General features: G+C 44.5%; 1 protein-coding gene, 1 non-coding gene and 1 pseudogene across 5 annotated transcripts in view; 2 read left to right on the top strand and 1 right to left on the bottom strand.

The window, feature by feature from the left end:
• Window positions 1-1,000: 1,000 nt before the first annotated feature.
• Window positions 1,001-16,498, top strand: part of LOC100725007 (sterol 26-hydroxylase, mitochondrial) — a 52,644-nt gene continuing 37,146 nt past the window's right edge. For 2 of the 4 annotated variants that reach the window (XR_010046396.1, XR_010046403.1), the window contains exon 1: window positions 1,001-1,342. Coding sequence is in view for 2 of the 4 variants with exons in the window: in XM_013146189.3 (XP_013001643.1) it covers window positions 1,079-1,342 (264 nt within the window). In the remaining 2 variants the exon portion in view is untranslated. The remainder of the gene's footprint in view (window positions 1,343-16,498) is intronic. The other 2 variants (XM_013146189.3, XM_003464035.5) reach the window with 2 other exon arrangements.
• On the bottom strand, window positions 6,392-6,522 carry LOC111755261 (small nucleolar RNA SNORA2/SNORA34 family). Its single transcript, XR_002789833.1, has one exon. It is a non-coding gene; the product is annotated as a small nucleolar RNA SNORA2/SNORA34 family (small nucleolar RNA).
• Window positions 12,077-12,195, top strand: LOC111755259 (5S ribosomal RNA; annotated as a pseudogene).

Raw genomic sequence — 16,498 nt, forward strand, 5'->3', positions numbered from 1 at the left:
CAGAAGCAGAGTGGCTACCATTATGCTAAAGTACATGTTTTCATTAGAAAACCATGGCAGCTGGACCCAGTATGAGGAACCGTTAAATATAAAACAGGACGTTCCTAAAAGTTTTTTCTTGTGATGAGTTTTCTGTTCTTTTCTATTCATTTTATTTTGATTATTGTTTTGTTTTTGTGGGACTGGGAATTGAACCAGGGCCTTCTGCTGACGTACATCCCCAGCCCTCCTCTCTCTCTTTTTAAAGACAAGGTCACTCTCTGTAAGTCACTGAGTTGCCAGGCTTGGCTTGAATTTGTATCCTCCTGCTTCAGCCCCCCTGACTGCTGGGATAACGAGCATGCACACTCATGGGCAGTATTCTATTCACTGTATTATATGAACCAGCTGACTAGGCAAGTACCGAGATTTCCAAAACTGTGAGCCAAAACAAACCACCGCCTGAAAAACAAAAACAAAAACCTCCAGTCATGACCCATTAAACTTGGCCTTGCATTTTGCATTTTGCAAAATGCAAAACTTGCATTTTGAAAGATCCTGCAACAGCCACTCGGGGTGGGGAGGACTGCATATTACAACTTCCTGGCCGCGGCTGCCGGGCTGTTTTGGCGCTCTCAGGGTCACTCTGGGATCACTCTGGGATCACTCCAGGCGACCACTAGGAAGGGCCAGCCCGCACTACAGCCTCAGCAGCGGGCTGCAGGGCCCTCGGAGACCGCGCTCTGCAGGCTACGCGCGGCGGGGCTCACGGGGGGTGGGGGGGGGCGTGGGTCTTGGAAAGCGACAGTCGTGCTTCTGTCCCGGGACAGCGCGAGCGCAGTTTCCGTCCGCGCCCGCGGGAGCGCGCGTTGGGTCCTGCTGCCTTGGCCCCTTCCAGCCCAGAAGTGGCCTCCGCCTGTCCGGAGTTCTGTTTTGGAGGCCTAAGGGGGGCCAGAGAGCGGGAAAGAGGCCTGGCGACCTTTTCTCCGCCCGCCCACTGAGTCATCCCCAGTCTGGGTCCCGCCCCTCTGTTTAACTCCCGGGCTCGTCCAGGCGTCCCAGCTCGGGATCCCGAGGTGCGGCTCCGCCAGCGCGAACCATGGCTGCGCTGGGCTGCGCGAGGCTGCGGTGGGCGCTGCTGGGCACGCGGGTGGCCGGACGTGGCCTCTGCCCACTCGGGGCCAGAGCCAAGGCCGCGATCCCTGCCGCCCTCCCCGCAGACCAGGCGGCCGTGGCACCTGGAGCTGGTCCTGAAGACCAGCGGCCGCTGAGGAATTGGGAGGAGCTTCCCAGGATTGGGGAGCTGCGCTTCTTTTTCCAGCTGTTTGCTCAGGGTTATGTCCTACGCCTGCATGACCTCCAGGTAACTGGGAGGGCATCTGTGACCTGGGCAGGGAGGGTGGGCACCACGACACAGAACGCTGGGATAAAAGTGAACGATTCTGGAACTTAGCTGGGGACTCACCCCACCGAAGTTACGCTCATAAGATGGAAGTTTGCAGGGAGAACGTGCAAAACGCTGAGCCCTTTGAACTGAAATAAAGAGAAATAGGGCCGGGGGTATAGATCAGAATCAGGAGCGTCTGCCTGGCAAGTGTGAAGTCCCGAGTTCGATCCCCGGTATCGAAAAATAAAAATAAATAAATAAACGGAAATACGCAAGCCCATGAGTATAGGTCAAGAGGGCAACTAGGGAGCGGTCTTGGGAAGACAATGTCAGAAGGATGTGGAGTCACTGTTCAGTTCTGCAGTGATTTGTTCCAAAGAAAATAACTCCAGGTTGATCCCAGAGGCTTCTGAACAATTTACAAGGCAAATTTCTTCTAGCAGGAGTTGAGATTAGGGGGAGATACTACTGCTCAGAAAGTGAAAGCAAAACCATGGGACATAAGCAGAAGGAGCCACTGTGGTGTGGCACAGTCCTGGATGGAGAGGCAGATCTGAGCTATCCTCTGCAGAAAGCCTGGCTGGGCGCTGAGGATGAGGGAGAAAATGACTTGGAAGGTTTGGAGGGCAAAGTTCACAGCATCCAGGGCGCCATCCTCTGTGCCTGCCCTGATGGCCACCTCTTTCCGGCTGGCTTATTGGTTCAAGTTTTGAAGAGTTGGGGAAATGGGTCACAAGGTACAGCCAGATGGTTAAGAAATCTGTCCCTGTGGACCAGCCGCCCCTAGACCAAGAAACCTGTTCTGTCGAGTCCCCTACTTGGTTCGGCTTCTGGAATTGTGAATGCTCTGGGGCAGGTTCAAGGGTTTCTCTGGAGATTTGCCGTGGGTTAGCTCTGTAGCAGCCAGTACTGAAGAAATCAAGATGGCCTTAGGAGGAGGAAGAGGAATCAGAAGAAAGCCAGGAATGTGATTTTTTTTTTTTTTTTTAAGGAGAGCCCAGGGCTGCAATTTAAGACAACCCTCCAAGATCATGGGGCACAGGGACCGGAGCTTTCCCATGGGAAACTCATTTAATCTCCCTACTATGTTTGGCTGGTGTGCGTTAATAAAGAACAGATCTTGTACATCTGTAAAACCCAGGAAACAGCACTGCTGAGGAAGAGGATGTGTTTCAGTGACCCACTTAGCTTAGCGTCAGAAAGAATTCATTTGGTCATTGTTCAAACCAGCCTAAAAGATAAAGCAGCTTTATTGGCTCATAGAACAGAAAACTCTAATAGTTGAATATGCTTCAGGAGTAATCTGCTCTAATTATCTTAATTTGCTTTGATTGCCTCAATCAGTGTTAGGTTACTGTAACAGGTACTATGCCTGAGACTGGGTAGTTTATAAGGAAAGAGCTTCATTTAGCTGACAGTTTTAGAAGCGAAAAGTCTGAGACCATCAGTCCTTTCTTTCTTTCTTTCTTTCTTTTTTGTCTTTTTCCTTTTTATTGGCACCAGGGATCAAACTCACGACTGCCTGCTTGGTGCCACGGATCAAACTCACGACTGCCTGCTTGCAAGGCAGGTGCTTATGCCACTGAGCTAAATCACCAGCCCCCCATCAGTCCTTTCTGGCAGTCTCTGGAGCAGGTCTTCTGGCTGGGTTCTGAATTATGCCCTGACTGACAGGTTTTTGAGCAGGAGTGTGTTCCAGAGAGGTTACATGGCAGAGACAATGTAAGAGACTGAGAAGGGACCAGATTCGCACTTTTTAACAACTCACTAATCTGTGTTTTGTGAGACCAGCGTTAATCTCTTCACTCGGGCAGGCTTGACTCAAACTCCGTGGAGGCCTCATTTCTTTCAATACTGTTAAACTGGGGACCAACCTTGCATCACATAAAGCTCTAAAGGGGTGCTGTTAATCTGAACCACAGCATTCTACCTGGGACCTCCCATAGTTCCTGTCCTCCTCAAAGTGTGGTAATTCCATGCCAACAGTACCAAAAGTCTCAAATGGTTTGAACACCAACTCGAAAGTCCAAAAACCAAAGTTTTATCTGAAACTCAAGGCAGCCTCCAAGCTGGGACTCTGTAAAACAAAACCGAAATGATCTGTTTCCAAGACACAATGGCAAGACAGAGATAGTGATCTAGGGGACAAAAACTCCCAGCCTAGGGAGTCCCCATTGAGTGGCCAAGGACCCTATCTTTTCTAGGAATTTTATAGAGCAAAGCCACAAGGTGAGGTGGGTGTAAGGAGGGGAAAACATAGGAACTCACAAGGTGGTCATGAGGTGGGATAGAGCTATGGCCAAGCGGTAGGATTTAATTGCTCAGATAAAAATTATTAAATGAAGTGAATCACACACGTAGCAGGGTGCATATAGAGCAGCATTCTTCCTGTAGGGAGTGGGTTAGTGACTTCTGGCTTCCTCAGGGTGATAGAGACCTATTTAGAATATCATCCCTGATGTTTACCCTTAGAATGGGGGTTTATTTGTTTGATCTCTTATCTTGAGATCTGACCCACAAAGGGAGGTGCCTCCTCCACAGTTGCAAGATATCTGGGCTTTTGCGCTGCTCCTTCTGAGGGCCCAGCCCTGTCTGACTGCCTAAAATACTTCTATCCAACTCAGTTGCCTGTAATAATAGGATAAATATTCCTATTTCAAAGGGGAGTAATGGGCCCAAAGAAAGTGATAAAAGGGAAAAAACTCCCAGTGTCCTAAATGCCTGGTACTTGTTTGTGTTCTTTAAAATCGAAGAATGAATTTTAGGAACAACAGGTTAAGAGCAGAATGTATTTATTGAAAGAGAGAGAGAGACAGAGAGAGAGAGAGAGAGAGAGAGAGAGAGAGAGAGAGAGAGAAGGCTTCTGAGACAGAAGGGGTCTCGAGTGGGTTGCTGAGGACCCTGCCTTTTCTAGGGATTTATTTTATTTTATTTTATTTTATTTTTGGGTCTCGGGAATCAAACTCTCCATCTTGCACTTGCCAGGCAGGCACTTAGGCCCCTGAGCTATATTCCCAGCCCTTTTCTAGGGATTTTTATAGAGCAAAACCATAGGTGAGGTGGATACAAGGTAGGGAAAAATGGGAACTCAAAAGGTAGGCAGGCACGAGGGGGAACAGTAGTATGGTCAACCAATAAGATTATGAGTGTTAACTTCTGTGATAAAATTGATTGAATTAGGATCCAATGGGAAAGCTAGTCATGTAGCCTATGGACATGAATACAGAAATAGGGCCATTTCCTGGAAGGGATTGGGTTAGTGGCTCCTTCTGGCTCCCTCAAGGTGATGGACACCTATTTAGAATATCCCTGATGTTTACACTTATGGCATGGTTGCATTTGTTTTTGTCTTTTGTCTTGAGATCTGGTCTTCTGCACTGGCTCCTTCAAGGGGCTCGCCCTGTTTGATTGCCTATAATATCTCTAATTAACTCAGCTGCCTATAACAAAAGGAGTCACAGACCCTCAGCAAGACTGAAACCCAGCAGGGCAGAAATGAAAACTCCAAGTCTTGCCACCATGGACATAGGAGCAGGGGTTGGGCTGCTGAGAACTAGGGCAGCCCTGTCCCGTTGGCTTTGCTGATGCGGCCCATGTGACAGCTCCCTCTGGTTTTGTGCAGCTTTCTCAGAAGGGTGTTGCATGCCACTGGTTCTTCTGCCCTTCTGGGTCCTGGCTGTGGCTCCACTAGGCATTTAATAGAGATGCTAGTATGCTAGTAGTTCTGTCCCCATGCCACACTTACACCTGGCTACCTAGGCTTTTTTTTTTTTTTTTTTAATCTTGGTGGGAGATGCCATGCCCCATAATCCTTGGATTCTGTGTGCCTAAAGAATTGGTACCCTGTGGATTCTGCCATGACCTACAGCTTGCACCCTTTGTAGCAAGACCACATTTGAGCAGCAGCTGGGTGGTACAGTGTAAGGGCCTCAGGTAGTCCTGTGCAGCAGTTCCTGCTTGGGGTGTGGTGGCGGGGTGGGCATGGGGAGCAGCTCCTTGAAACCATTCTGCCCTCCAAGGCCTCTAGGCCTAGGATAGAAGGAAGACCTAGATGATTTCTAGGATGTGCTCTGGGCCTCTCCCAGTGTCCGGATACCCAGCACTCACCTCCCATTTATCTGTGTTAAGCTGTTTAGCATGTGGTGGCTCTGCTGCACCCTCTTTCTTTTTTCTTTTTTTTTAAATTTTAAAGGGGTAAAATTAAACACAACAAAACAGAACAAAATAAGACATAAGAAAGCAATGTAAGAGATACAAATTTCAAAGTTAGATGACCTGAGATCTTCACTATCCATCATATTGTCTCTTGTTTTCTTCCAAATAGTTGTCCATATCTTCTCATACAGAGAATTCATACAAAACAACATAGTATAAAACTAATCCGAACAGAATGCGGAAGGCGTTTTAGGTCTTCAAAACCAGACAATAGGGAAGTCACTAATGGCTGTTGTAGAGTCTCTCCCTCTCTTCAAAATAGCTGTCCATACTTTCATGTATACTGAAGTTCAACAAAACAAAACAGGCAGGGAGGGAGGGGTTGCTTGGCTTCCCAGCACTCCAGGTCCCAGCATGGCTCGGGTCCCAGTAAATGCCTGTGGCTCCCGTCCTGGGCTGATGCAGCCTGCCACGCTCACAGTCCCTCACAGGGAGGGGGTTGGGGAGTGGGGTTGCCTTAAGCTCTTTCTTTCTAAAGAATTGACCATCTCAGGGCTGGGGATTTAGCTCAGCGGCATAAGCGCCTGCCTTGCAAGCAGGCAGTCATGAGTTCGATCCCTGGTACCGGTAAAAATACTAAAAAAAAAAAAAAAAGAATTGACCATTTCACTGCTCAAGTTCTGAAATGGCCAATAGACCTTAGAAAGACATCTCTTTAGGCTCCTGCTTGAAACCAGCAGCATCAGGAACTAAAAAAAAAAAAAAAAAGAATTGACCATTTCACTGCTCAAGTTCTGAAATGGCCAATAGACCTTAGAAAGACATCTCTTTAGGCTCCTGCTTGAAACCAGCAGCATCAGGAACTAAAAAAAAAAAAAAAAGAATTGACCATTTCACTGCTCAAGTTCTGAAATGGCCAATAGACCTTAGAAAGACATCTCTTTAGGCTCCTGCTTGAAACCAGCAGCATCAGGAAGCTGCCAGTCTTGATGCAGGGCCAGTCTGCTGCACCCTTAAACACTTGTCCTTGGCTCTTTACAGACTGTGACTTTTCCAGACTTTTACACTGCTTTCTTCTTAATTACACTTGCAAGGTCCTGGGTTGCTCTCCAGCATGGCAATAAATAGATAAAGTTTTTAAAAGTAAACTCTGCATTGAGCTGAACTATTGGCAGTGTCACTATTTGAATGTCACTTTACATACTTTAATTTTGTAACCTTTTTCTAAGATGACAATATGCAACTTATCAACTGGTGATTTCTTACTGTTTATTTTCCTGTAATTCTATATTATTTCTACTCTTTTTTTCTCCATGTTTTTTTGTTTTGTTTGTTTCTTTCTCTTTAAATAAAAAAAAAGAGTAAATGCATTGCCATTGCTCCTGACTGTTACTGTATGAAGTTTAAAAATCACCAAAGTCACATCTGTATTTTGCTTAGAAATTTATTTCACCAGATACCTCAAATCATCACCGTTAAAGTTGGCTTTCCACAGAGACTTAGGCTATGGTTGCAATTAAGTTCTTTTCTTTGCTATTTCTTAAAAAGCATGGCTTATTCTTTAGTTTCCAATAAGATATTCCTCATTTCTGTTTGACACTTTGTCTGCATGGCCTCTATTGTCTGCATTTCCATCAGCATTTGAGCTTTTACTAGTTTCTTAGTCTTCTGAGCCCTTACCTGAATTGCCAGCAATGCAAACCTTTCCTCTCCTGTTCCTCCAAACTCTTCTAATTGCTGCTAATTACCCAGTTGCAAAGCTACTTTCTCATTGTCAGGTATCCTAATAAACACCACCACCACTCCTCAGTAATAGTTTTCTGTCTTAATCCACTTTGTGTTGCTACAGTGAAATTATTTGAGTCTGGGTAACTTAAAGAGAAAAGAGGCTTGTGATTCTGGTGGGTGGACGGTCTAGACTGTGTGGTGTCAGTGTGGGTAGGGCCTTTTGCCTGTGTCATAACACGACAAAAACAGAAGGCATAGTGGGTGTGTGCAAAGAGAGAGGTCACATGGTCAGAGATAAAGCAAGAGGCCAGGCTTCCTCTTTTATAGCAACTTGATTATAAAGAAAAAACCTAGTCCATTCCCGAAAGACTTGCATTAAGCCTCCCATGTGTATGATCACACTATTATGACTAGTATGACCTGGTCACGTCCCACAAGGCTCTGCCTCTTAAAGATCTCTACGACCATTACAGTGGAAACCAGGTTTCCCGCATAAGAACCTGTTTGAACTGTAGCCAAACTGATAAAGCTATCAAAGCTACAGTTTTGTTTTTCTGCAGTTTTCTTGGCTCTGGTCTTTTATTGAAGTGGACTAACCAGCTTGGCCTGGCTTAGTTGCCTCTGCTTGAACCCATCACAATATCACAATATCAAGGAGAAAGATAGATTATAGTTCAATGAACTTAGCCTCATGCAGACTCTGGACAATTTGTAGCAATCTTTAATCCACTTCTAAAACTGGGGCTGGGGCCCCTCCCATCCAAATCAGGCAGCTACTAGATCCGGGGAGGAATGGAATGGATGGGGGCTCAGCCAATGACAAATCCTCTGCATCTTCAGTTGCCCAAATCCATGGGGCTAGGGCTGTTGCTCAGCTGTGGAGGCCTTGACTAGCATGCACAAGTCCCTGGGCTTGATGGCCAGCATGACACAAATAAACACAAGCAACAATGACAAAAAACACCTGCACACACAAAGCTCTCCTGTGTTATCATATATAAAAATAATAAAATCAATTTAGGGAACATTGTAACACTTAAGGGAAATGCCAGTTATCTTTCTCTTTCCTAATAAAAATTAAGAATGCTGGAGGGAGGGCTGGGGATTTAGCTCAGTGGCATAAGTACCTGCCTGGCAAGCATAAGGTCTTGTGTTTGATCCCCAGTATCAAAAAAAAAAAAAAGAAAGAAAGAAAGAAAAAAGAGTGCTGGAGGGTCTGGGCATATAGCTCAGTGGCAGGCCAGTTGCATAGCATGCATTGGGCACTGTGTTCAATGCAAAAGAAAATTGATAGACAAATGAAATATAAACATATGTCCAATTTATGTGTAAATACATGTAAAATTGCTGTCTTCCAAACATGTAGGCCTAGAGAATGATGACACAGTATATGTATGTCTTAGTTACTTTTCTCTCATTGTTGAGACAAAATACTTAATGCCCAAAATTAGAGAAGGGAGGGTTTATTTCTTACAATTTTGGAGGTTTTAATCCCTACTCAGCTGGCTCCAAGGCAGGGTGGCATGGCGGGGCCACCGTTCATGGTCTCTGCAGAACAGCAAGAGTGAAACACACACACACACACACACACACACACACACACACACACACACAGAGAGAAAGACATGCCTTCTTCTGTGCCCTTATATTGTATGTTGACTCCACCCCTGAGTGAGTGTAGCATTCATACCACCAATCCCAGTGCTAGACAATGAACCAATCATGAATGCTGGATTCAGCCACATCCATGTTTGCATGAGGCTTGGGTGGGCCATCCAAACACAAACCATAACATTCCACCCCAGTCCCCCAAAGACTCATGCACAACCTTTATGCAAAAGACATTTGGTCCATTTTTAAGACTTGCCAAAGTCCTAACAGTTTCAGTATTGTTGAAAAGTCTAAGTCCCAAGTCTCCTCTGAGATCTAAGGCAAACCTTAGCTGCAACTCCCTGTACAAATGAAAATAAAATTAAATACTTCCAACATACAGTGAGTGACATAAGATAAACATTACCATACCAAAAGTTATGAACAGGGAAATACAAAGTACTGGAGCCAAAGCAAGTCCAACATCCAGCAGAGCAAACATTAAGTCTTGGAGTTCCATGCTCAGCATCTGAAGCAATCTGGTTGTGAGCTCCAAAAGCCTTGAGTGACTCCACCACCATGGCACTTCCAGGAGTTTTTGCTCCCACAACTTCTCTCTTAAGCCCATTCTGTTCAGTCTTTGAAGCTTTCCTTGGATGATCCATGTTCCTAGCTTTTCCAAACTTCTGGATTCTCCACTGCATCTTTGGCTTCATGCTCACAGCTTCACATATTGCCCTCTCAAGGGCACACTGCATGGCCTCCAGGCCTTCTGAACTTGGGGTGGAAGCTGCCTTTATCTCAGAATTCGTGCATTCCCATTTGCCTAAAATCAGTGCCATGTGGATGCTGCCAACGTCAGCTGCCAGCTGGAGCAGTAGCCAGGCTTTTCTTTCTCTTGACTGTAGGGATCAAGTGCCTGGATCACTGAGCACTCTGAACCTGATTGTGAGCACCAGCTTTTCTATGCTGTTGCCATTTTGGAACCTCCTGTGACCTCTGTCACCACTCTGGAACATGGCACTCTGCAGCTTGCTCCTCTGAATAAAGTCTTTCACTTCTGCAGTTTTGAGAATACAAAGGATACAGACCAGCTTCTTCCTGGGATGCCCCCAGGCCATCCTTTTTATTTCTCTGTTCCTTCTCAGTAATCGATGTCTCAGCTCTATCTCTGTAGTACACAACTTTCTGGCCAACCTCACAACATTTTAAATCACCTCACTGGGCTCTGTTCTTGATTCACAACATAAATTTGGCTAAAAGCCCCCAACAATAGCCATGCCACTCCCTCAACATAAGACTGCCTTGAAATTTCTTTTGCCAGATTAATCAGTCCATTGCCCTTAATCTCAGTCTCAGGCAAAGTCTCTTGGACAGAAGCAAACTGCAGACAAACTTTCTGGCAAGCCATAACACACATCGTGTGGAGTCCAACAACCAATGCAGTCCTTCTTCCCAGCAGAAACCGCCTGAGCCTGGTCTTTACTGGAAGGCTTTCTATCAGCCTTCTGGTCTCCTCAGTTATGACCAGACTCTCCCCTACAGAACAGCCTAAACCGTTCCAGCTCTATGTATTCAGGCAATATCTCCTAACCTTTCCAAACTCTTCCTACAAACCACTCCCAAAGGCTCTTGAACCACACGGTCAGGAACGGTCACAGCAACAACCCCACTCCTCTGGTACTAAATTCTGTCTTAGATAGTAGACTCTGCCCCTGAGTGGGTGTAGCACTCACACCACCAATCCATTGCTAGACAATGAACTAATCATGAATGCTGGATTCAGCCACGTCCATGTTTACATGGGGCTTGGGGGGGCCAAATGAACACAAACCGTAACATTCCACCCTGGTCCCCTAAAGACACATGCACATCCTTTATACAAAACACAATGAACAAATCACAAATGCTGGATTCAGCCTCATTCATGTTTCCATGAGGCTTGGTGGGAGGCATCCGAACACACCATAACACTATCATTCTTATATGGCGTACCTGGGGCGGGGGCTCCCTCCTGTGGCTTCATGCACATATTTGTCACTTTGCATGTCATTCATCATGGCCTTATGTGACACAGAGACTAGGCTCTGAAATTCCAAGGGTTGGGCTCAAGTCTTTCCACTGTTCCCAGAGCCAGGCACAGGGCTGGCCAAGAGTGATGATGAGCAGTGGCTACTTCTGGCATGAACATTTTTGTGATATGTGTTTTCTCACCTGCCCCATCTGGTTTATTTGACCTAAAATAGAGGGAAGTTGAGACACTGAGGGATTGGTCCAGCCTGGCCCTTAGACCTCAGTGTTTCTAGTGCAGAAGACATTTTTCCAGCACATTCGGCATGGGCAATTTACTGGGGACAGACTTACACTGGCCAAACCCACAGAAACAGCTGTGTGGACTGGAGTGCCCAGGTAACTCTTTAATGAGGAGACCATCCTCGAAATGCTCCATCAAACAGAAATGCCCCCTTCTAGTCTCCTATTGCTGCATAACAAATTGTCTCTGAATGTGATGGCTTAAAACAAAAAATATTTTGCTCTGATCATCAGTTTGAAGGTCAGGAATTTGAGCAGGCTCCAGGAAAATGATCTAACCCTGTTTTACCATAGAATGAAGTTTCATAGCAGGGCATGGTGGTGCAGACCTGTAGTCCCATCACTCGAGAGGCTGAGGCAGGAGGATCACTGTGAATTCAAGGCCAGGCTGAGTTACCCAGTGAGATGCTATCTCAAAATAAATAAATAAAATAAAGGAAAAAGGAAAAGGATGTGGCTTCAGCTCAAATGGGTGGAGATGGCTGGGATTGCTTAAGGAGAGCCACATGTCTGGGCATGGCTTTTTGGCTGCCATTGTCACATCTGCTGGAATGGCCAAGATAGCTACTTTAGTGGCGTGATTGTTGCCTGGGCAGTTTGGTCCTAACAGGTCTCAGAGTCTGTTTGTCTCTGTCTCTCTGTCTCTCTGTCTCTCTCCCCTTTCCCTCTCTTCCCCCTCCCACATCCTTTGGCTAGCTTGGACTTCCTTTGTAGTGTGTGGTTTTAGGACGGCCACACTTACATGCTTCTGACTTTCTTTTCTAGACAGGATTTTGCTATGTAGTTCAGGGTGGACTTGAACTCATGATGTAACTCAAGCTGGTCTCAAACTTAGGGCGATCCTCTTGCCTCTGCCTCCCAAGTGCTGGGATGACAGGTGTGCGCTGCCATACTCAGCATTTCTGGCTTCTTAAAGAATGAATGGTCTAAGGCCATACCACCCTGAATGTGCCCAATCTCGTCTGATCTTGGAAGCTAAGCAAGGTCAGGACTGTTTAGTATTTGGATGGGAGATCACCTGGGAATACTGGGTGCTGTAGGCTTAAAAAAAAAAAAAAAATGAATGAATGTTCCAGAGGCAGAGAGTAGAAGTGGTTAGGGTTAAGATTAGCCCTGGAATGGGCCCAGCAGCATTTCCACTGGATTCCACGCATTGAAGCAGCTACAATGCCCACCAAGAAGACAGAGACCTTTACCTCTAAATGGGAAGGATGACAAACAATCTATAGTGACCTTTAACCCCCACATCTTCTCCTGAAGATCCAGGTATCAAGAGAAGAAGTAAGTAACTGTCACCATTGGTACCCCACCAAATCAATATTACTAGGTTTTGGGTTGCTCACCTCTCCTCAGATTCCAGGTTCTACTCGTCTCAGGTTGAAAGAAACAAACAAAAAGCAGTGGCAAAGTTCGTTTGAAAAAGTAAAAATGAAGAGTGAGGGACAAACTGGCTTTACAGTGTGAGCTTGCACTGAGGAAAAGAGAAAAAAGCAAGATTAAAGAACATCCTGGAGGAAGCAAGGCAGGCTGTCCTGAGGAAAGCCAGGATAGCAAGCACTTCTTAGCGTCTGTACCCTCTCGCGCTGTCCAGATCTTGAGGAAACCCTGAGGACTTCTACATGAGGATTCTGCTGATGTCAGGTCCAGGCAAACTATTGAGAACCTGCTGGAGATCCCGTGAGAAGTCTGCAGCATGCAGGGTTTGGGGAACTGTTTTGGGCTTCCTCCAAGGTCTTGTGAAGAGCAGGTCACACCCTAATCTCCTGTGGTGACTGCTTAGTGTGCAGGGACCCGGAATTAAAGGAGTGGAATTGAGTGGGAGAAAATTTCACCTCTGCCTTGAAGAACCCTGGCTGAGAGTGCGTCTCTGATGCTTGGCCGTCAGGTAGAGTAGCCCTTTCCCGGGTAGTGAGAGACGAAAGCTGCTGCCCCTGTTCTAAATTTGGAAAGACCACCTGCATCAGTTGACACATTCTTCCACTTTCTTCCCTAGAGCTCATGTTATGGTTATACCTTAGGGGAATTACCATCCTGTACCTTGGGCGTGAACATTGCCTGGTATTGCCTGACAGTCATTTATGGTTGTTTACGCAGCTGTGAGAATTTGTTGCTTTGCCTTAAAGCCACAGGGCTAGACAAAAAATTTTTCAACGACTTGTTCAACCAGATTCTTAATGCTTGTTCCACAGAATGAGGTATCGTTTTCTTACAGGTATAAATCCTGAAGATGCAAAAGGAGTATTTAGCATAAATACAGTGAAGAGAAAATAAGGATCAGATTTACACTGTCATTTGAATTCCCTTGATTTACATTTGCTTTAGAGTCCCCCGACTTCAATGACTTTGGTCTGTTTCCACAGTGACATAATAGTGAGATCAGTTGTTTGAAGACAGTAGCCAGAGCCCTGTGGTGATTTATTTCTGTTTTCATTCCTTTTTTTTTTTTTTTTTTTTTTTTTTTTTTGCGATAGCATCTTTCTGTGTGGTCCAGCAGGCTGGCCTTGAATTTGAGGCAATCCTCCTGCCTCAGTTTCCCGAGGTCAGGTCTGTATAGGAAGAACACAGCTGCTGTAGTACTGGCTGTACACGCAGCCACCCTTAATCTTCCACACTCACTCGCCTTTATTAATTCTCCTCTCTCAACTTGAACCAAACCCAAGCAAGCCAGTCTAGCTTGGGGTCAGTTATGAGCAGTACTGACAGACACATCAACTTTGATGAGCAGAAGCAACACTGCCTCCTTAGAAAATTCAAAACATTTTCTTCAGATTCACAACAATTAACTGAAACCAAGCAGAATGAATAATTCATGCTCTCAATGAGTTAAGTTTGATTTTCAGGGAGCTTTAGAGATTTGTGTATCACGACCTCACAATGAGCAGAATTAAAATTTTTAGTATACTTAGATTGCATTAAGGTGAAAATAACAGCAAAGTGAGAAAATGACAGTGAAATATGTCCCACATATCAGACAAGATTGTGCTCTAAAATCATGTATTAAAAAAAGAAAAATCCTTATAGAGGTTTATGTTTTTCTAATATATTTACAATCAGTTTCATGTACATTTTACACTTAATTTATTTTTTTCTTGAACCAAATGTTTCCAATTATACTTGATTTATATATTATAGTTTTGCCTTTTTCCCTAATACTGAAAAAATTATATTTTTCCGTATGTAAGATAGTATTCAATTATGTAAAACTCAATCAAATGATATTTATTACTCTCTATTAATTCCTCATCAGTATACTTTCTGTGCTTTTTTAAAAAAAGTTTACTTACTTTTATTGCATTTTTGAGATAACTTCTCACTATGTAGTCCAAGGACTGGGTTTATAGCTCAGTGGCACAGTGCCTGCCTGGCAAATACAAGATCCCGAGTTCAATTCTCAGTACCAAAGAATAAAAACAAAACAGAACTGTTGTCCAGGCTGGCCTCAAACTTGTAGGAACCCTCTAGCCTCAGCCTCCCTAGTGCTTGGATTACAGACCTGTGCCACTAGGCCTAGCACTAGCCCATTTGTTAAGCAGTATTAATCTCTTATTTCAAATAAAAGTTTTTAAAAAGCCAGTTTACTGGCAAACCATAAGCTTGCAAATTACAATGCGATTCTTTAGCTCTGATGAGATCTGGGTCTGTGTAATAAGATGAATGATCTCTAAGTCAGCAGTTGTCTTTAAGAGGGTTGCATTAGTGTATGCCCTGGTCACTAACCTTGTGTAAGGTATGACCCACACAGAGAACCCTCCACTTTGAACAAAATATGTTTCATAGCCATCAACTGTTTCATGCATGCTTGACCAGAGTTGCAATACAAGTCTTGGGTGTTTCTTTGTGTTTGGTGACAATTTTCAAATGTTTCATTACCCCGATGATAAATACGCAGAGCCAGGTGTGGTGGCTCATGCCTGTAACCCCAGCACTCCTGAAGCTGAAGCAGGAGAATCTCTGTGAATTCAAGGCCATCCTGGGTTATAAAGTGAGTTCAAGGCCAGCCTGAACTGCGTGGTGAGATGGTCTAAAAAAATAAATAAATAAATAAGTAAAGTTTAAAAATACAAACACCAGGAAGCAGGAGAAAAATCAACAAGGTCCAAAATTTTTAAGATCTTCTCTTCTTCCTCAAGGACAGCTTTCTGTACAATTCCATTTCTCTCTTCTGCAATTCTACCCTGGTTTATATATATATTCTTCTCAAATTTCACATTATTTGGCTTTTGCAGAGCAACACTGAAGGTTTTGTGTTGTTGCAGTTTTGTTGCTGTTTCTCCTGTCTTGTCAGAATGTTTCCCAATGCTCCCAAAAGTCTTTGAGACCAGAAATGGGGTTTCTTTAATATCTTGGAAGAGGTTAGGAAGATTTTATGTCATTAGCTAACAAAACCAGCACTGACCACCCTGGGGAAAGTGCACTTTCTCTAGCTGTTCCATAGTTTTTAGGGTAGATTAATACCTTTTTGCACTCATCTGTTCTTTTAGATTACTATACATTTCCAGCACTGGAAGAAATAACTGCAGTTTCCCTACTACAGTTGGAATATTCTTCTGCTGAAACCCACATTCAGTGCTATCATCTGTTTGTACTACTGTACTACCTCTTTTTCAGCATTTTGAAGTTCTGGGTTGGCATCAGTAATTTGCACCTTCAGAGTTCTTGCATTGTTCTGTAGGGAGCTGTATAATCACAGCTATAGAACCCGGAGCCCTGATCCCCCATGTGCACTGTTGGTGCTCCAATCGCCAGCAAAATCCACTGGTTCCTGGGACCGAGCTCAGTCCCTCAGTTCTCTCCACTATCTTGGCTGGAGGCTAAGGAGCTGGTCTGGGATGGAAATTTGAAGCTCAGTTTTAAGGTAAAAAGTGCGTGGACTTGCTTAGCAATTGCAGTGACAGGGTTTTTTTCTTTATAACTACCATGGTCAAAGAGGTATTAAAAAAACTCATGGTGGGGACTGGGGATATAGCTCAGCGGCACAAGCACCTGTCTGTCAAGGTCCTGAATTCGAGTCTCGGTACCAATAAAAGTAAAAATTAAAAAGATTTGAGGTAACTAAGCATGGTGAAGCACACTTGTAATCTCAGCCCCTAGGAATCTGAGACAGGAGGATTGAGACCAGCTTGGGCTATCCAGTAGGTTCCAGGCTACCCTGAATTGTATAGTGAGAACCTATCCCACAACAAACAAACCAAAAATCACATACAGTATATATATATATATATATATATATATATATATATATATATATATATTTCTTCTTCTTCTTCTTCTTCTTCTTCTTCTTCTTCTTCTTCTTCTTCTTCTTCTTCTTCTTCTTCTTCTTTTTCTTTCTTCTTCTTCTTCTTC

Source organism: Cavia porcellus, unplaced genomic scaffold (assembly GCF_034190915.1).
Source record: "Cavia porcellus strain 051 isolate PalLab524CR breed Dunkin Hartley unplaced genomic scaffold, mCavPor4.1 scaffold_1, whole genome shotgun sequence".
NCBI lineage: Eukaryota > Metazoa > Chordata > Mammalia > Rodentia > Caviidae > Cavia > Cavia porcellus.